We start from the raw sequence: 19,368 nt of genomic DNA, 5'->3' as shown, positions 1-19,368 counted from the left end.
ACAAATCCATGCCTCATACCATGATCCCCGTACAGAAAGCATCGAACACTGGTAAGCTGCGAGACCTACAGCTAGCAAGCGCCACTATCCCTCCTCAAAAACCATTGTTTAAACTCCTTCTCGAGGCCAGGCATGTTTAGCCGATCAATATCCCACCCACAAGCCGTGCTCTCACAATGCAACAACAGCGAACTGAGTTGACTAAACGTCTTGCCGCACTCCTTGTCGCGGCAAAGAAAAGGATGCAATGCGCCCTCGCTCATCCACTCGCACACCTTGTGAATGTCCACGCGACCAGTCCGAATATGCGCGTGCAAATCAAGATCCATGTAGAGCGGTGAGTACCACCACATGCCCAGACAACGCATCAGAGGCGTGGCTTCACCTAGCTTTGGGCAATTGCCGGACTCGAGGTGGTTGATTAGGCTCGAGTATTTTCGCATGGGGGCGTCGCAGCCCCAGCATACCAGGTCGGCGGAGCTGTGCTTCGTCATGTGCTTCCGTGATGTTAGTGTTGCATTCCTTACACGAGCAGTTGATGCACAGCTGTTGCTTACAATGTCAAAGTTTCCCTTGTGGGACGTGTAGAAGTCACACTCTTCACATCGAAAACAGTGCGTCATGTGAAGTTCCAACTGGGCTTTTCCCGAGCACTTGTCGCCGCATTGTGGACAGGATAATGCGAAGAGGCAGGTCTCGTAGTGCTGGTTGAGTTTGGTCAGGCTCGGCAGGATGCGTTTGCATCCTTGGCATTGGAAGTGGTCGCGTCTCAGATGCTCGGTGAGGGAGGCTTGATCTGGACCGTCAAAGTCACAGCCGGGTTGCAGACAATGCTTGTGTCCTGTTGACATGTCAGTAAGATGATTCCCAAGAGTCACTCTGTATATTCAAAGCAGTGCGTTAACTTACTGAGAGTGTTCCCCCAATGCTCATCGCGCTCATCCTGGTTACGAAAGCGGCGCCGGCACGTCTGGCACCACGTATGCTTCTCGGCCGTCTGCAGATGGCGGTCCAACTCTGCACTCGTCTTAAATCCTGTAAGGCATGTCAGACAGACAAATTCGTGTCCGACACTGTAGTTGTTCTCGAAATGATTCTTGAGACCCCACTGGTCCTTGAACGCCGAAAGACACAGGTTGCAGTACGTCTCGTGACCGAACGAGTTGTCGACATGATTCTTCAGGCCGTTTCTGTCTTTGAATACGCGCTTGCATAGGTTGCAGTAATTCTGGTGGTTTGGCGACTGTTTGATGTGGTTCTGTAAGGCTGTTTTGTTTGGGAGTTTGAGAGAGCAGACGCCACACCAGTTTTCGTGTGGATCATGTGGCTTTTCCTCGGGAGTACATATAGGGGCATTATTACTCTGTCCATTGTTGAGAAGTTTTTGTATAGATGCGGCTTTGGTCCGGTGTTTGGTGACAGTCAGTGGCCGGCTGGCTGATGCCGTCACTGGAGCACCACGTTTCTTTACCTTCTCCCATGGTATCGAGTCGTCCGCGACTTGATTTAAGAAGGGATTCTTGCTCGGATCTGGTGGTGTGGCTTGCGTAGCAACCGCATTGTCGTCCGCGCTGGCGAACAGCGCATATCTGTTATATCCCGGTGTCGCCATGTCTGAATTCGCAGCAACCTGGATCACGGATTGATGGGAGTGTAATGATTTCCCGTCAAGTTGAGTCATAAATTGTTGTTGTGAGTGATTGTCTCAACCAGGTATCCATGCAGCAAGCGCGCTGTCAGGTGACACCAAACGGGCTACTGGAGCATAGACCGACATAGCACTCGATAGAAGAGCGGAGCAATCAAAAGAGTGAAAGTGCTAATACACCATACAAGCACGTGCGTGGGGGTGTGGTCCCATGAGATATCTCGTGGGAGAGTTTGTGGAACGATAATGACGTAAGTGAACAGAGAGTGTGAAGGTGAAGGAAGGCGCGGCACATGGAGAGCGTGTGGTGCATAAGGCTGCATTAACACCACCACGACCGTGTCACGTGAGCCATGAAAATTGCTGTCACGAAAACAACCATGGTGCTGCCAGACTAAGTGCGAGCTTCATTTCAACTCAGTGTGCACAAGTGGGTTCGGCTTCAATTGCACAACCCTCTCCCTTTGACAAAACAGCTCAGCATCTACCCCTCATCCACTACAGATACAGCTACTTTTGGCATAAGATACGCATGCTTAACTAAACTGTACATGTGAGAGCTGGTAACCATTAGTTCACCATTTCGTAAATGCTCCCTGGCTTTACCAACAAACAGGGACCAACATCACACACATAAATTTCTCGCTCTTCCCGCAAAGGCTGGCGCTTGTTTGTCCCAGTACCCCACAAACCATCTTTGCATTACCAACTATACCCACTCGAACTTCCTAAAGTCTTGACTCTATACCAATTTTTACCTCCAATCATGAAGACCTCCATCATCCTTTTCGTTCTTGCATGCTTGTGTCTCGGCTGTGCAGCCGCTGATATTAATATCCCCTGCAATCATGCGGATTGGCGCCTTTGTCACTATCATAGTAAGAGGTCCTACAAAAGATACGTGCACAGTGTGTTCGGGGTCTCGTCCGTGGCTCCAGATAGAGCGGGAGCTGTGGAACATCCCGTTGCGGATGGGAACAGCACGTTAGTTGCGGGCGTGAACAGCACGTTTGTCGGGTAGATCGGGTGAATGGTGGGTATCTGAAAAGACAAATCACTTCGGTTTATACTGATACATGGATTTCAGAAAACGAGTCGGTGGGCTATGGGGTTCCTTCTTTATGGGTATATGGCTGTGGGCAAGACTACACAAAAGGAAGTGGTACGAGGGTATCCTTCTAACACACAGAAATACAGACAACATATGGAGGAGAGTGCAACTTGGACCTTCGTTGCGTTTCGTTGTAATGGGGGATAGTAGCGTTTATGGCATTACGAAAACGGTTATACATTCATCTCCAAGGCTTGAAGAGTCAAAATGTATAATCTGTAATCGGAATGCTGCTTATGATGATATTTCTTTATCCACTTTCATCCATATAGCTGCCTTCATTGTCATCCATCTTGCAATGCAGTCAGCCAACCCATGCTTGTAATACGCAAACCACCACGAGGAACAATACTCAGAGCAAAGCTTGACTAGAATTTGTCCTATGTCTTAGTCTGATAAAATGAGGTCGGAGGTGTATGTACGACAGCTTTTCCTCAGTCCCTTTGAGAATACCCCCTTTTGTTTATTTAGAATATATACATTTTTTCAGGCCCTCATTGTGCAGGAACACTTCCGCATACAGTAACTTTTACATATCATCTACTAAAATCACATACGACCCTGCTGTACATAGCCAATACAGAGTGATACAGAAGACATATCCCTAGGAATAGCTTTGCTCTCCCTATTCATCACTCTATTTTCGGTCGTGAATGTAGTTTCGGATCTCGAAAACGGCGCTGTCACCCGGCAACAGCAACGTCACGCGACTAGGATCCCACTTTCCCCGTGAGTTATAGAACACAAACAGCCATGTAATCAGTTGATCACCACAGTAATTATTAAAAAAAAACATCCATCTCGCCATTTCTAGAAAACTCTCATCCGAGTAAACACAGCAACAATCTCAAAAAGCCAGAAACAATAGCAAGATAAAGCACAGCAGCAAGCCTAACGTTTCTTAGGATAACTCAACTCAAGAAGACATGAATTCTGACATATTTCAAAATAGCATGCCCAAGACTAAGCTACCCTTGCGAAAGATACTCCCAATGCCGAAAAGACGGATAAGATGTGGAAACGGAGAACGATTTAGAAGATTGAACCCAGGAAGGGTAAAGAGGAATGCTTCAACAACAACACCAAAATCGACATCTCGCTCTTGCCTCAGCGTAGAGGAGATGAACCGCGCCCTGGCCCTAGCAAATATTACCACCAACTATCAGCGGCCAGATAAAGACTTGATAGCAGCCATGAAAAAGAAACAACGAGGCAGAACCGCTGGCCCCACCAACAGTACTCTGGAACCAAACACTACGCAGTCACTTACGCCGGCTGAAGAAACCATCTCACTGCCTAGTGATTCTTCCACACTCACACCTCTCACGGCACGTGACACCGCTACCCCTTCCAAACAGCCAAGGAAATCATCAGATTGGGAGACGCAAGCCAAAAAGATAATTGAGCGGGAAAGTCACAGCCTAGACAGAGATTGGTCACGCTTCAGCTGGAAGCAAAAAGCCAGCAACATTGTGCGGCTCAAGCTGCTGAAAGATGATGGCTACGACATCAGTCAACTGCTGAAAAAAGGTGTCACCGCGGATGAAATCATCGATGCAATACTCGCACATATCCGGGCCAGAAAGGGGGGACAGTCAGGTACTTACGTGTCTACCTGTCTCGATACAGTCACGCAGCCAGAAACAAACTATGATGCAGAGATAAACGAAAAAAGCGCATGCCAACCAGACACAGATGACCCTCTCCCTTACATCTCAGACACCACATATCGCCCAAGCAACACCTCACCTCCCCATATCCCCCAGCAAACCCACCCAAACACCCCCGCCACCCTCCTGCCTCAAAAGCGAAAGCACACACAAGACCCTAGTGACTTCCCCTCACCACCTTTTAAAAAACGCCGCATCCACTCCCCCAAACACACCACCAGCACAACTCACACCTCCGCTCTCCAAACCCTCAAACGCCATCTCCGCCGCTCCCTCTTCGCTTCCACCCGCACGTCCCATTCGCGCTCTTACTCCCACCTTACAACCTCGCAGGGCACAAGATCGCAAGTCCCGATTCTCATCTCAACACCGCTGCCTGCGGCCCCGACATCGCGTATCGTCTTTACGCTGCAAGAACCAGGGAGACGGCCGAGCGGGGCGGATACGTATGTCACGTCTGCGGCGTTTGAGCTGTTGGGGAGAGAGGTGCAGTGGTTGGCGGGGGGTGCGGGGGTTTGGGATTGCGATTGTGAACTAGAAGATGAGGAGCGGGTTGGGTACGGGATTAAGTTACTAGTCAAGAGTGGGGAAGGCGATGCGGTGCTTGAGGGGGAGTCACGGGCGCTTGCTTCTTTGCTGAGGCATCTGCGGGATGCCGAGTTGATGCATTTGGGAAGGTGGAGGGTTGGTGATGTGGGTGTGGATGCGGAGGGGGTGCGGGATGTGGAGATGAAGGTTGTGAGGAATGAGTGGTTTCCTTTTCATCTTAGTCCTGCGGCGAGTGCGGTGTTGGGGGGGATTGCGGAGATGCTGGAGAATGGGCGGGATGAGGTGCGTGTTGGGGTTGTACGGCAGAGGGCGAGGTTTAGTGTCAGTGAGAGGTGAGAGAGGGGAGATGTAAAGGGTATGGATTGGTGTGGGTCGGGATGGAGGGGTTGTACTAATGGTACGCAAGTTCAAGTTTTTAAGTGGGATGGCAACGCAAGGCTTTTACGATATGCGAGGCTGGTGATCGTACCACTAGACGATATGTAAGTATCTTGGATTACTATCAGCTTATATCGTCCCAACCTTCCTTTTCATCGGAAAATGGTAAGTTAGTAACCCGACTCTCATGTCAGCTAACTTAAAAAAATGAGCACTAATGTTGTTACCTGAACTTTGCGTTCAGTGATGAAGTTAACAAGTCAGTATACGCGGTTCAATATGGTTCAAGAACTCGCGATTGAAAGCCAGACTACACTTTCTGTACTAAATCTAACCATGTAGCTTACAACATAGAAGCATCAATCCCGGAACAAGTCATCCTTGTCTCCGCACTATCCATACCTCACCTCACCCGTACCCTCTCTGAACCAATCATCACTCGCCAGACCCTCTTCCGCCGTCGCGTAATTGATAATCGTGCTCTTAGAAGTAGTATACGCATTATACGCATCAACCCCATTCTCACTTCCCACACCGGAGCTCTTGATGCCGCCCCAGGGCGAACTAGGGTCATTACGATGATGCGTATTGACCCAACAGATGCCACTCTCGATGTTTTCCGAGACGCGGAAGGCCTGTGATAAGTCCTGTGTCCAGATGGCAGCTCCGAGCCCAAACTCGCTGTCGTTTGCGAGCTCGATGGCCTCGTCTTCGGTGTCGAAGCCGACGACTACGATCACGGGACCGAAAGCTTCTTCTTTCCATATACGCGTGTCGACGATTTTTGTGGATTGGCCATTGGTTAGAATGGTAGGGGGATAGAAGTAGCCGGTGGAGAAGTCAATGCCGTCGAGTGATGACTCGCCCTTCATGCGCTCTCCGCCAAATACGGCCGTAGCTCCGGCTTGCTTTGCGTCGTTGACGAGCGCCTCTACGTTAGCGAGCTGCTTCCTGGAGATGAGTGGGCCCATCATCGACTCGACGTTTTTCGGTGACCCCATTCTTTTCTCGATACTTTGAGCCTTGGTCTTGAGCTTGGCTACGACATTATCGAGAATGCTGTTTTGGACAATGATTCGGGTTGCTGCTACACATGTTTGGCCGCTGGCAATGAAGCTAGCAAACGCTACACCGTTGACTGCCAAATCTAAATGTGCCTTTTCAAAGATGATCAAAGGTGCTTTGCCGCCGAGTTCGGCAGTATAGTGTGCAAGGTTTCCTCCTGCGATGGCACCAATGGCACGTCCTGCGGGCGTGCCTCCTGTCACATCAACCTTCTTGATCAACGGGTGCTGGACTAGAGCTTTGCCTGTTGTGATACCATCTCCAGGCAGCACGTTGAATACACCATCCGGCAAACCGGCCTCCTTCATAAGCTTTCCCAACTCAACGCTTGTGAGCGGAGTCAGCTCGCTTGGTTTCAAGACGATACAGTTCCCAGCCGCCAGGGCAGGCGCTATCTTTTTGACAGCAATCAGCATTGGATGGTTAAACGGCGTAATTTGCGCAACCACCCCGAGAGGCTTTCTGTCAATCCAATTGTGGAGTTTACCAACGGTGGGTAACACAGAGCGCTCCTCGGTCCGTATGAGGGCAGCATAGTATTTGAACCACTTGGTAAGGGTGGGAACTTGAGCGTTCATTTCGCGGATAGCGCGCCCGGTTTGCTGGACTTCTAGTTGAATCAATCGCGGGAGGTTCTCCGTCAGCAGTGTGGCGATGCGGTCTAGAATGTCTGCGCGGACATGACGCGGGGCTTTGGACCACACTCCAGATTTGAAGACTCGATGAGCAGTCTTGACAACATCGTCAACATTGGCTACAGACGCCGCATGGCAGTGTGCAAAGATCTCGCCAGTGGCTGGGTCTTCAATTGGCAGTCTGTGATGTAGTTAGCGATTATGATTAGTCTTCACTCTGTGCCTCGCTAACTGACTGCTCTGCTCCGCCTTCCACCTCTTTGCCCTCCACCCACATCATGTACGTATCTATTCCCTTGTCGGTCATATTCCTAAAAAGTCGAGCTGAGACTTGAAGAAAAAGCAATGAGTCTTCGCGACAAAATATCTGTCCAAATGATAACGGAGTTGCCCGATGGCAAGTGGAGCGTGATTAGTTAGTAGCGGGGTCAGCGATTAGCTCCTTCCCACCTTCAGTATCGTGAACGTTACTAATACCCCACAGTATCATCCATGTGGGTTAAGTCCAAGGCGGATTTGTCAACGGTACTCCAAATGCAGTATTTTTCCTCATGATTCATGATACGCCATCGAATTGTATCACTTTATCTGATTCAACTTCATACCAATGGCTGATTGCGCCCCGCATCCATCGCGCATACTTACGAGTAATGATGTGCCACTGCCAATTTACTACGTTTTTTCTTTTTTGTAGGACCCAGTGCTGAAACTACTCATAATCACTGAAATTTTTGTTTGAATTTCTATACAGTCTAGAAGAAAATAGGATTAAAAATCAGAGTACCAAGCCAATTCTATTGCCGCCAGCATTACCATAGCCGCTTCTAAAATACAGGCGTGGCTTGGTCCAGGTATCGCTCCTGAGTCCCGTAAATATGCCAACAGCGATAGTGCAATAAAGGGTATTGGGTATCTGTCCATGTTTGCCCCTCACTAGCCTAAAACCAATGTACAATAAAAAAAAATGCGAAGCCCATCCAAGTAAGATGCGGCTAGGACGCTATTTAGTTTGGGCGACACAGTCGCATGACGAACATTACACAAGAAAAATTATGTGAGACCCAATCATGGACCACCTGTTCAATGTCAAGTTAGTCCGAGGACGCTTTTCCCCTTTTCGTTACCCCTCCTGCATTCCATTACTCTCTTAACCTCTGCCTCACCCTCGGCTCCATGTGCAATGAGTAGCGCAATCAACACGCTTCGGTCTCGAGGTTCCAGTCCAGCTGATTTGAGAGCCACTTGTAGCGGCGTTTGTCCAGCTCTTGATTCCGAGTTGACATCCACACCGGCTTCTACCAAGTACTTTGCTATTGCCGACGCTCCAGGCGTCCGGAGGGCGAGGTGAAGGGGAGTTTCGCCGTGAAAGTCGGGCGTGTCGAGTGAATGGCCCTGAGAAGCGAGGTATCGTACTGTGTCGAGTTGACATCCTAATGTGGCGGCATGCACAGCGGTATAGTATGACGTTGGTGCGACATTTTTCCGAGTGATATCTGCTCCAAACTCCATTAGAAGAGGCAATATCTCCGTGGACATTTCGTACGCTGCTCTCATGAAGAAGAATCCAAATTCGGGATGCGGTGCCATTGGGGTCGCGCCTTCCCAAATGACTCTTTCTACTTCAGCAGCTGTTGCTTCTGCAGGTATGTTTGCCAGGATGCGGTCAACGGCCTCCCTCTGGCGGGGCTCTAGCTCTTTTCTTTTGCCTTTTGTAACGGCTATCCGGTCCGAGGTGATCTTCTTATGGATAATTGATACATCCGAGCCGGAAACAATAGACGCATATTTTGATGCATGTCTGGATGCATAGCTTGATGCGAGCTGCAACCGGGTGCTTGCCTTTCCTGATAGGTCGGTACACCAGCTGTACGATTTCTTCAGTCGAGATTCTGGTGCCACGAGGGTTTGGGCGGAGGAGGCGCAGTCTTCAGTGTAAAAAGTACCGCGTGATGGGGTAGTGGGCTCTTGAAAAGAGGGTACTACGAGACGCAACACTGACGATTGCTCAATGTTAGAATACGAGAGGGGTTGTGCATCTTCAAACGACGGGACATTAGCGAGCCATGTACCGATACCGCTGTCATTCATACTCGCATGAGACGAACTCTGGGCACTCGGACTCTTTCTACCGCTGGGACTCTTCCTTCCGCTTCGAGGCGTTTCGCCCAGAACGGGCTCTAGGGAATCTGGCCGCGGGATGACTGATCTCTTTGCTGGCTGCGTTGTTGTGGTTGGGGTGCTTTCTTTTGATACCGCTGTAATGCATGACCGGAGTAGGCGGACAGCCTGAAGTAGGGCTGATAGCGTTTCCCGGGCTGTTTGATTAACATGAATCTCATCTGTATCTGTTCGCTTCAAGAGATCATCGCTGTGCGTAATCAGATCGCTGACATAGCTCTGAAGCAGAGCGTCCAGGGTATCTTGCTGACCGAATCTGTGGGTCGTAAGCAACCTTGGCATTGGGAACTCGCACAGGGAATGGCAGCACTTACAGGGCGAGATAGTCCAGAGACAGCTCTAGGATGACTTTTGAGGCGTCTAGATCGTGACGAAGGTTAACCAAAGGCCCGTCTCGAAGGTCCCGCCAGTCATCCTTTGGGTTTGCACTGCAAGAGAGTTTGAGAAAGGCCTTTTGGAGGCGATCACTGGTGTCGTCGCAAGAATCAATGACGCGTGTTACAGCGTCAACAAGAGATTGGGGCAGGCCAGCAGCCTTTGTCGAAAAGTCATCCTGGGCAATGCCTAGGCCTGTTTTGATAATGATCAGATTGGTGTTGATGGCATTGAGGTCATGTCTAGCATCGCGGACTTTGCGCGCAAAACTGCTGATGTCCGGGATGATCTGGATCGGATATTAGCGCAAAGGGTGGGATGATGAACATGCGAAGCAGTTCTAACCTGGCCGATCGATGTCCCTAGCGCTGCGCATCGAGCGGCGACCGTACTCGGGCGCGCCATCAACTTGTGGTGCTGTGGCGAGGCTGCAAGTGCGGTAGACAGGGCACCGAGGGATTGCTGGTGCAGCCGGGGAGACTTTTTTTGGAAGAGTGGCAGCGGGCGCTGCTATGAGTTGGGAAGACTTGGTCGAGGCGGAGGGCTTGTCACATTGTGCAGCAACGGCGTACGGCACGGATCCCAGGCTTTTGCGTGCCCGCCGGATACTCGGTGGCCTAAGGTGGGCTTGGAGGGCGAGGGGAAAGGAGAGGGGAGAGAGGTGTTACGGCGAAGCGCCTCAGCCCAGTGTTTATCAAAGACGTTGCGGCGCTGGGCGGTCGGGGTGGGCGTCACACACAAGCTGGGGGGTGTTGCTTTTTTTCCTCGCAGCGTAAGTGTTACAGTGACAGTCACTAAGGCAACACGCAGGCATCGACGGCCGCATGTCGTGTGAGCCTTGGGCCGTCGCCAAACCACCAACGGCGGCGACTGTCGTGGGCTGCCCTGCCATGTCGGCGGACGAGAGAAAAGGGGATGTGACGCCAGAAAAGGATTAGCGCGACGGGAAGCGCACAGGGCATCCCTGCAGGGGAAATGACGCCAAGGCCTCCCGACGGCCCCCGTGTATGCGATCTCGGTGCGATTGCGACCAAATTCATTAATCTGCCATTATCTATCCTGCTGCTCCCTGCTGCTCCCTGTCCCCGCCATCCTCTCAGTCAACAATCCCCGATGGCAAAAAGGAAACATAGTCGACGGGCGCTGCCTCGGCTCCGTTGGCCTGTCCAGTGATGCGCACCTCCTCTCCCCGCTCCACCCACACGTTCCGGAACGTGATCCTCGTCGCTGAATGCCCATCGAGATACGCAGATGGCTCGTGGCCCAGCTTGTCCTCCAGGTCGCCTGCCCACAATCCTACGGTCCGGTTCCCCAGACTGAGCTGATACTTCGCCCTGCCACCAATCACGTCCCAGTAGTTAACCGCCACATTGTACCTCCCGCTCGCGAATGCCACCTTGGCCTTCGCTACACCAGTCGCTCCACTCGACGTCGTTACAATGCCTTTGAATCCAGACGCCGTCTCAAATGGCTTCACTGCGATCGGCTTGTAGTTCTGCAGCGTCATGCTCTCCGCCTCAATCCGGTACGGGTGGTTGCCCACTCGCTTGGCCTCGTCTGGTATCCGCGACAGGTTGAAGTAAAATTGGTTGATGGCGTCGCGCCACACGAGCGCATGTCCAGCTTGATACGTCTGTCTGAACAGGACTTGCTCGAATCGCTCTTTGTCAATCTTACCCTCCAGCGACTCCCATTGGCGGACAAACTCCTGCGCTGTCTGCGCTCCCTCATAATGCGCATCGTAGAAGTGCTGAATAACCGTCTTGTTGGACTTTAACCGATGTGTATATGGCACATGGTGGAACCAAAGCAAAAGATTATCCGGAGTCAGCTCAATATTTTCCCATATCCGTGCAATCTCGGGCGGGTACTGTCCGGCATTCTTAGTACCATTTCGTACCGTGCGGTCCATGCCAATGCCCAAGCCGTCAGCACGCGTCCATTGACCCCAGCCGTTGCCATCTTGAGAAGCTGGATTGGGCCCGTAGTGGGTGTAGAGAATGTCCGTCAGCGTCTGAATACCCAGGTTGCCACTGTAGTTCTCATATGCAGGCCACGACTTCATCGACATGTCCGTGATGGTGTTGAGAACGTCTTGGTCGAACCCAAATGTCAGTCGAATCCAGTCTTGGAGAATCGTCTCCGAGCCACTAGACGCATCCCAGGCTAGCCGTCCAAAGGCATACAAATTCGACATGGCAAGATGGCTTCCCAGCCATGTCGTGTTGGAACCGACGCCAGAGACGCCAGCATATCCACCTATTGGTCGTTTGAAACGCTTTCCATTGACAATGTCCTTGACTCTTGATTCGGTGTTGTCGGCCCTCATGTCAAAGTCTAAAATTTCCTTCCATTGCGGTGCAAGATATACCAGGTGGCAGTTTTGACCCAGGTACTCGGGTGTGATCTGGAGCTCAATGGCTGTGCTGGTGTGGCGTAGTGATGCAAACAATGGGGATGGCGGCTCGCGGACTTGGAAGTCGATAGGACCGAATTTGATCTGCACGACGACATTCTCGTCGAACTTTCCGTCGAGATGTTGGAAGAACTCGAGTTGTGCATTTGCCCGATCCGCGTACCAATTTGCCGGGTTGAGATTGTGGTCGTATACAAAAGCGCGAAACATGACTACTCCACCATGAGGCTTCAAGGCCCTTGCAAACATGTTCGCTCCGTCTGTCAGAGTGCGGTTGTACGTCAGGGGTCCCGGCTGGCCCTCGCTGTTCGCTTTGACCAAGTAACCTGCCATGTCTGGGACCTTTGAATAGATCTGATTAGTGATGTTCGTCCACCAGGCATCAACCCTGGGGTCTAGTGGGTCGAAAGTGCCCAGGGATTGCTGAGGAGATGCAAAATTGAGTGAAATGCCAATCTGCACTCCATATGGCCTCATAGCATCTGCAATTCTGCCGAGACCGGCTACGTTGCGATCATTGAGTAGAGCAGCATTTGCGTTGACGTTGTTGATAATGGCGCCGTTTACGCGAATGGACGCCAGTAGTCGAGCGTATTCAGCGATGCGAGTAGTGTTGTCGACTACATAACCGTTCCGGAAGAAGATTGATGGGCCAGCATAGCCCCGCTCAATACTGCCATCAAGATTGTCCCATTCGTTAACCCATCGAATCGGCGCTTGAGGGTTGTACACTTTGGATCCGAATGCAATCTTATTCTGTGCAAGCTGTGAGAGGTATTCGAATGCGCCGTACAAAGCACCACGCTCGTTCTGGCCGACGATGATGACTTTTCCCGGGCTTATACTGAGGTAAAATCCATCATCTTCCAAATCTTCAGATTCGCCAATTTTTCCGTATGCCTTGCTGTAAGCTTCGGTAGTTCCGACGATGATGGCTGACTGATCCTGGCTGGCGGTCGTGCTCACTTTGAGTTGTTTGCTGGTGGTGCCTAGTACACCTCTTTGAAGCTCTTGACCGGCTGTATATACAGGACTGATTCGTGTGCTGTTCAGTGCGATGATTGTCGATGGTACCGATTGTGCGGATGCTCCATTTGGGATCCGAGCATATCGTAGCCAGCCCTGGGAGCCGTCCTCAGCGAGGGCTCCACCGACGGCCCAAAGTAAAGTTGCGAATAACAACTGCATGGCAGCGTTCAAAGTGTCGTAAGGAGCCTTGGAGATCCATTCCGCCTCATTGCAAGCACTTTATACTCTGCCAAAATCTTTAGATCCAATAAACATGGGTGCATCGGTAGTCCGATTAGGGTAGTATCTATCGCGACATTTCCAGCCGAGTATCTGAAATCGAATAGAAAGAGCCGTATTTCAGGCTAAAAGCTGGTCACTAAGTTGGGGTTATTTCCGACTTTGTCAAGTGTGCGGAGGGGTCAATTGCACTTCAGTGGAGGAATTGTGGAGAAATAACGCGGGGAAAATAAATGATCAGCGTCTTCTAATGTCTCATGACCAAAGTGACAACTATTAAACACCGCATATTTCACCGTCAAGAGGCGTGCATTCAAGGCTTGCGAGATGTCAGTTGTCGTGGAAAATTTCGTCGACGGCACAAAGGTGATGATGACAGTACTGGATGCAAAATAAGGTGGTGGCATGGACGATGAGGAAAGAGGTGCTGGCACCGTAAGTCCGAGGAAGGCGCAACACAACCACCGAGTTCGAATATTGTTTAGACTACAACGATCTGCGAGCAGCACATCATTTATCCTAGCGATCCTTTGAGCTTTATCGCCTGTATAGTCCGATTTCTCTTTGAGGAGAAAAAAAAATGTGCTGCGACTATGTCGTGACTGGCCTTTCAACACACGAACCAGCGCCGAACCTTGACTGGTAAACGGCATGTATTGATAACGAATCTAAACGGCAAATCAAGAATTCATATCTTCATCCAGGATAGTAATCAGAACCATGTCGCGTGCTAGTGTACCCATAGATTTGAAAGAAGACAGCATGCCGATTCTGTTCTTTGTATACAAATCCCTTGTTCAAGACTAGGGTAGTGGACTGCTATATCTGTAGCGTGATATACATCAATTTTGGACACTGACTTTGTATTTGTGTGGATTCATACAAAACTCCGATGTCTGGGGCTTCTATTTGTGGAAGTCACTGGCGGCAATATACAGTGAAGTGACTAAAACATCAAGAACCGGATGGTGCTTACCTCTATCGTCCTTTAGGAGCATCAAATTAGTTTATATTAGATTGCAGTACCCGAGAACCTGGTTCAATTAAAGAGATTGTATGTTTATCATGTAGTAGTAACTGCAGTATCCAATGAGCCGCCTGGGACATAAGCGCCAAGGTGGACAGCAAACTTTGTCGCGACGTGACTGCTCGACCACAAAACATGATGCAAATTCAAGAGATGGATGATTGGGCTAGTGAGTTGGAAAAACATCTAAGCTACTAGTGCCGACAGGGTATCCGTCAAAGATACAGGTGAGTACTGATAGGTGCTCAGATACTGGAACAGCAGCATACCATTACAATCCAGCAACTACCACAGCAAAGCGATATCCCTATTCCAAATCAAAAACTCTAGACAGATCTGATTAGAGATGGCTGCAGGGATTGATGTGAAGCACTCAATGATTCGATTGTTCCCAGTGGGTCGCCGGGAACCAGCAGCGTCTTCCCTAGTCTCACAGGGTTTTCTAGGCCGACTCAGCTTCTGGAATGATTTCCCACGCCTATCTCTTCGCAGTGTGTCGTCAAGATGAGAGATCGATACGGCTACTCCCGTACCGCTGTCACCTTCGGATAGCGCCCACATGGCAGCGCACTCGACAATAACCTTTCTCGTAAAGCGCGAACACGAAGGCTCGATGATCAACCATAGATATACGCCTAGTTCTTTTCTGCGAGGTCTTGTCTTATTGCGACCCAGCATGAAGCAAACCCGTAGACTCGGGACAGATGACTCGTTTTTCATACCTATCAACAAATGACTTCCCTCCCAGACAGGGACATTGCACGATCTTCTGGCTGTACATTCGAAGATGATGCAACATGAGGGTGACTATTTGACCATGTGCAACGATAGATCGGTTTATGGATGTAGTTCCTACGGGCAACTAACGTGCGAAAAGCAAGCTCGCATCCAGAGCCCATCTCCCAGGTACTTGGGTAGCCAAGATCTCCTTCGCATATTCAATATCCACACACATGTATCGAAGACAAGGATTGTTTTATTTGGATAGAAGGCACGGCCGTGCAGGTATTATATGCGATATGGGACGGCCGTTCAGCCGTAGGCGTAGCGTTAGATGCTGACGCGAAGATGCAATCGAATCGAGCAATGTCTAGGCCGGGCAAGGCAGGTATGCATGTCAATCTGCTCACGGACACGTTAGGCGTGCAAAAGGCCCCAGCCAGACCGAGGGTGCCCAGAAAAATCATGCAGTCCCGCCCTCTCAATTCCGCGAGGATGCATTCCAGCTACCAGCCAGCGCCGTGCATGTGGAGGATCTGTGTGCGACCTCGTGTTGGGCTTTTTTTCGACCTGCCCTTTTGGGTGCGCCGTTTATCCGCCACAAATTAGTCCATGGCTAGCGTGAGCTGTGTGTGGGCGCAACCAATCAGAACGAGGGCTTGGCGGAACTGCACACCAAGGATACACGGCCATGGACGCCAAGTCGGTCCATCCAGCGACTCTCAAGTGGACCGAGTTACGATAGGACAACACGGAAATATGCTTTCTAGTAACCCACCTAGGACGAGCTTGTTTTTGTCCCCGCGCATCTAGCCCCAATTGGGCAGGAGATATGGTACAAACCGTCCATCTTTTGACGTCTATGGATTAGTACCTACTGCATTGCCTACGGAATGATGGCATCGTCACTTCAGGTACCGCTCCCGAAAGGACGTGGCCCGCTGCCCGGATGGCAACATGCCTTGCAGCAGGGGTCTCGGACTCAGCTCTTTGTACAAATAATCTGCATGTCCTGCATGGCTTTCGTCTGGTCATCGACCTCGTCCAATTGAGCTTTTACGAAGCTGGTCGCATACACAATGGCTCGTTACCTCAGTGTTGCCGCAGCATTGGCTGCTACTGGCGCGTGTGCGTTCACACCCGAGTACGTTTTTTTTTCTGCAGCTACATAGTCCCAATGATAGAATGCTAATAAACCTACAGGTTGCTTCTTAGCACCGTACGCCGCGCTGCCGCCGATCCCAGTCCAGATGGCTCAGTCGCCCTGTTCTCGTACACGCAGTACTCATTCGAGAAGCATGCGCGCACGGCTGGCATGAACCTCATTGATCTCAAGACCGGTGAGGTCACCAAGTCGGGCCTCGACCCCAGCGAGGTTAACGAAGTGGCCTGGATTCCTGGTACCGAGACTGGCATAATCTACATCAATGGCACCAACGAGGAAATCCCAGGTGGTGTCACCCTGTGGATTGGTGATATCAAGGACCCAAGCGCCAGCACTCTTGTTGCTTCTCTGGATGCACCATACTCTGGCTTGAAGGTCGCCAACACCTCTACTGGTGACTTGCACTTCTTGGTCAACAGCTTGGCCTACCCCAATGGCACTGCAGTCAACCCCGAGACCGAAGTCAAGCCAATCTCAACTGCCCGTTACTACTCGGATATCTATGTCCGCCACTGGGATACCTGGCTAACCAAGAACCGCTACCAGCTCTTTGCTGGTACCCTTTCCAAGAACAGCAGCTATGCTCTCTCTGGCGCTGGCGTGCGCAACGTCCAAAGTGGTATTAGCTTCACCACTACTCAGCCTGAAACTCCCGTTCAGCCTTTCGGTGATTCGAGCGACTATGACATCAGCCCCGATGGCTCCATGTATGCTTTCGTTAGCAAGGCTCCTCAGCTTAACAAGGCCAACTACACCGCATCCTACCTATACGTCGGTGCCTTTGCCTCCAACGAGGCTCCCGTTGCTCTCAACGGCCCTAACTCTGAGGCCTTCAAGGCTGGACACCAGGGTGCTTCTGGTCTGCCATCCTTCTCCGGTGACAGCTGCAAGCTTGCATACGTCCAGCAAGACGAGGACTACTATGAGTCGGACAGGTTCAAGCTGTACACCTACGACGTTGCTGTCGAGGGCCAAGGCGTGGCTGCTAGCAACTGGAAGAGCCTGAGTGAGGGCTTTGACCGCTGGGTGCAGGGACCCATTACGTGGGCCCACGACGACTCTTCCATCTACGTCACTGCTGATGACTATGCCCGCGTCAAGATCTTCAACTTCCCAATCACCGCAGATGAGAAGTTTGTTCCCGAGCCACTGACAGGAAACACTTCCGTTTCCGCATTTGCTCTGCTTCCCGACGGTTCACTGTTCGTTGCCGCCACCGCTATCTGGACTCCCAGCGAATGGTACATCCTCGCCGACGGCAACAAGAAGACGCTTCTCGACGCTTCCCAGGTCGACCCCAACCTGGCAGGTCTCAGCTCCAAGACTGTCTCAGAGATTTTCTTCAACGGCTCCAACCCCGAGCTCAAGCAGCAACTCCAGGCTTATGTTGTCAAGCCCACCTTCTACCAGGAGAACGTTACTTACCCCCTCGCTTTCCTGATCCACGGCGGTCCTCAGGGCAACTGGGGCAACAGCTGGTCAAACCGCTGGAACCCACAAGTCTGGGCCGACCAAGGCTATATCGTCGTCGCACCTAACCCAACTGGCTCTACAAGTTTCGGACAGTACCTGATCGACTCTATCCAGGGCGAGTGGGGCAGCTGGCCATATGAAGACTTGGTCAATGCCTGGAACTACATCAACTCCACCATGACCTGGATCGACACCAAGAACGGTATCGCTGCCGGTGCCTCGTACGGTGGATACATGACCAACTGGATCCAGTCCAACGACCTCGGCAACGAGTTCAAGGCCCTCGTCACCCACGACGGTATCTCCAACACCGAGGGCGCCTGGGCCTCTGAGGAGCTCTGGTTCATCCGCCACGATTACGCCGGCAACATCTGGGACTCACCCGCCTACCGCCAGTGGAACCCCCAGAACCACATTGCCAACTGGTCCACTCCCCAGTTCGTCATCCACAACACGCTCGACTACCGTCTCCCCGAGAGCGACGGCATCAGCCTGTTCAACATCCTCCAGGCACGCGGCATCCCCAGTCGCTTCCTCAACTTCCCTGATGAGAACCACTGGGTCCTCAAGCAGGAGAACAGCTTGGTTTGGCACACTGAGATTTTCAACTGGATCAACCACTGGTCCAAGGGTGAGCCTTTGAGCACTACCCCCATTGGCAACTAAAAAACCTGTTGCTAGTTGAGACTTGTTCGCGTGGCAAGATAGGGCTTGCTATGTAGTATTGATAAATGTCTAATGATACCTATTGAGAACAACTTTGTTTCAGTCGTTGCTTTTCTCGTGAAAAATGTATGCGCTGCGATCGTGTCTTACTTGAAGAATCGGCAAAATCCATGAATTGATATCTCAACAGTGCACTACACGCATCTCTCCAATCCCAGAACTACGCCCTTCACCACCAACACCTTCACCACACACACACACACACATATATACCCTAGCCACCCCACCACTAAGCGCGCAGCGCCCGCCACCCAGGCACCCGGGTAACCCACGGGGCCAGCAAAGACAAAACGCCCCCCCCCCCTTGTCTTCCCGAGACAAAAAAAGGCCCATGTATATCCGTGCTTGTCCTCAGGCACCCGCCTCTCGGTGCTTCCCCGCTTACCCTTAGTTAACCGCTCTTCTCTTCGCATTTCTGGGCGGAGAGGAGCTTGGCGGGGCGGAATGGGGCGATTGGGATGGATAGGGTGATGCGGGATTGGGTTGCGGGAATGGTTATTAGCTAAGGGAGGTTGGGCCAGAGTCAACATGGTGGGTGCGATGGAGGTGCTGTAATCGACGGAAGCAGGTTTCGATTGAAATGCTGGCGTCGATAGGGGTGGTGGTGGTGGTGAGTTGGTGGCTCAAGGTGATGGGATCATAAGATGATCATGTTGGTGTTGGCTGACCAGCAACAAACACAGGCATCAGGATCGAGAATCGATATCTGGGCTTATGTTTTTTTTCTAGAGATGTCAAGGCCAGCTTATGATAACGAGGGCATGACTCGCGGTGTTGGTGTTGTGGTGGGGAAGTTGCATGCCAAGCCTTCCATGATGATTCTCTTGCAGCCACAGCGAGGTATAGACGGCAACGACGGGAATGCCGTTTACGCTCAAACGGCTTGAGTTTTTACTGTCCTGGGCGATAAGGGCTTGTTGGGTGGGCAAATGATGCTGTGGCTGGGAAGGGAGGGGGGGTTGCCCACCTTCATCCTTCGGCCAA

At 51.3% G+C, this 19,368-nt stretch overlaps 7 protein-coding genes across 7 annotated transcripts; 2 read left to right on the top strand and 5 right to left on the bottom strand.

Annotated features, from left to right (window-relative positions):
• Positions 1–71: 71 nt before the first annotated feature.
• COCVIDRAFT_21555 (hypothetical protein) lies at positions 72–1,612 on the bottom strand (the record flags this gene model as incomplete). Its single annotated transcript, XM_014707062.1, has 3 exons — positions 72–497; positions 558–841; positions 910–1,612. 3 exons carry the CDS (start codon positions 1,610–1,612, stop codon positions 72–74), a joined length of 1,413 nt encoding a protein of 470 aa, XP_014562548.1.
• Positions 1,613–3,685: 2,073 nt separating this feature from the next.
• COCVIDRAFT_32567 (hypothetical protein) lies at positions 3,686–5,314 on the top strand (the record flags this gene model as incomplete). The annotated part of the gene is made up of 1 exon (XM_014707130.1): positions 3,686–5,314. The coding sequence occupies one exon, from the start codon at positions 3,686–3,688 to the stop codon at positions 5,312–5,314; it is 1,629 nt and encodes a 542-aa protein (XP_014562616.1).
• A 434-nt stretch (positions 5,315–5,748) lies between these two features.
• Positions 5,749–7,363, bottom strand: COCVIDRAFT_83826 (hypothetical protein; the record flags this gene model as incomplete). Its single annotated transcript, XM_014707259.1, has 2 exons — positions 5,749–7,237; positions 7,293–7,363. The coding sequence occupies 2 exons, from the start codon at positions 7,361–7,363 to the stop codon at positions 5,749–5,751; spliced, it is 1,560 nt and encodes a 519-aa protein (XP_014562745.1).
• A 779-nt stretch (positions 7,364–8,142) lies between these two features.
• On the bottom strand, positions 8,143–10,014 carry COCVIDRAFT_83570 (hypothetical protein; the record flags this gene model as incomplete). Its single annotated transcript, XM_014707258.1, has 3 exons — positions 8,143–9,490; positions 9,549–9,898; positions 9,955–10,014. The coding sequence occupies 3 exons, from the start codon at positions 10,012–10,014 to the stop codon at positions 8,143–8,145; spliced, it is 1,758 nt and encodes a 585-aa protein (XP_014562744.1).
• Positions 10,015–10,705: 691 nt separating this feature from the next.
• COCVIDRAFT_84022 (glycoside hydrolase family 67 protein) lies at positions 10,706–13,213 on the bottom strand (the record flags this gene model as incomplete). The annotated part of the gene is made up of 1 exon (XM_014707257.1): positions 10,706–13,213. The coding sequence occupies one exon, from the start codon at positions 13,211–13,213 to the stop codon at positions 10,706–10,708; it is 2,508 nt and encodes an 835-aa protein (XP_014562743.1).
• A 2,674-nt stretch (positions 13,214–15,887) lies between these two features.
• COCVIDRAFT_83086 (hypothetical protein) lies at positions 15,888–16,055 on the bottom strand (the record flags this gene model as incomplete). Its single annotated transcript, XM_014707256.1, has 1 exon — positions 15,888–16,055. One exon carries the CDS (start codon positions 16,053–16,055, stop codon positions 15,888–15,890), a length of 168 nt encoding a protein of 55 aa, XP_014562742.1.
• A 44-nt stretch (positions 16,056–16,099) lies between these two features.
• COCVIDRAFT_32563 (hypothetical protein) lies at positions 16,100–18,324 on the top strand (the record flags this gene model as incomplete). Its single annotated transcript, XM_014707129.1, has 2 exons — positions 16,100–16,164; positions 16,224–18,324. The coding sequence occupies 2 exons, from the start codon at positions 16,100–16,102 to the stop codon at positions 18,322–18,324; spliced, it is 2,166 nt and encodes a 721-aa protein (XP_014562615.1).
• Positions 18,325–19,368: the final 1,044 nt, after the last annotated feature.

This window comes from Bipolaris victoriae, assembly GCF_000527765.1.
Source record: "Bipolaris victoriae FI3 unplaced genomic scaffold scaffold_0, whole genome shotgun sequence".
Classification (NCBI taxonomy): domain Eukaryota; kingdom Fungi; phylum Ascomycota; class Dothideomycetes; order Pleosporales; family Pleosporaceae; genus Bipolaris; species Bipolaris victoriae.
This window is presented reverse-complemented; position numbering and strand designations above follow the sequence as displayed.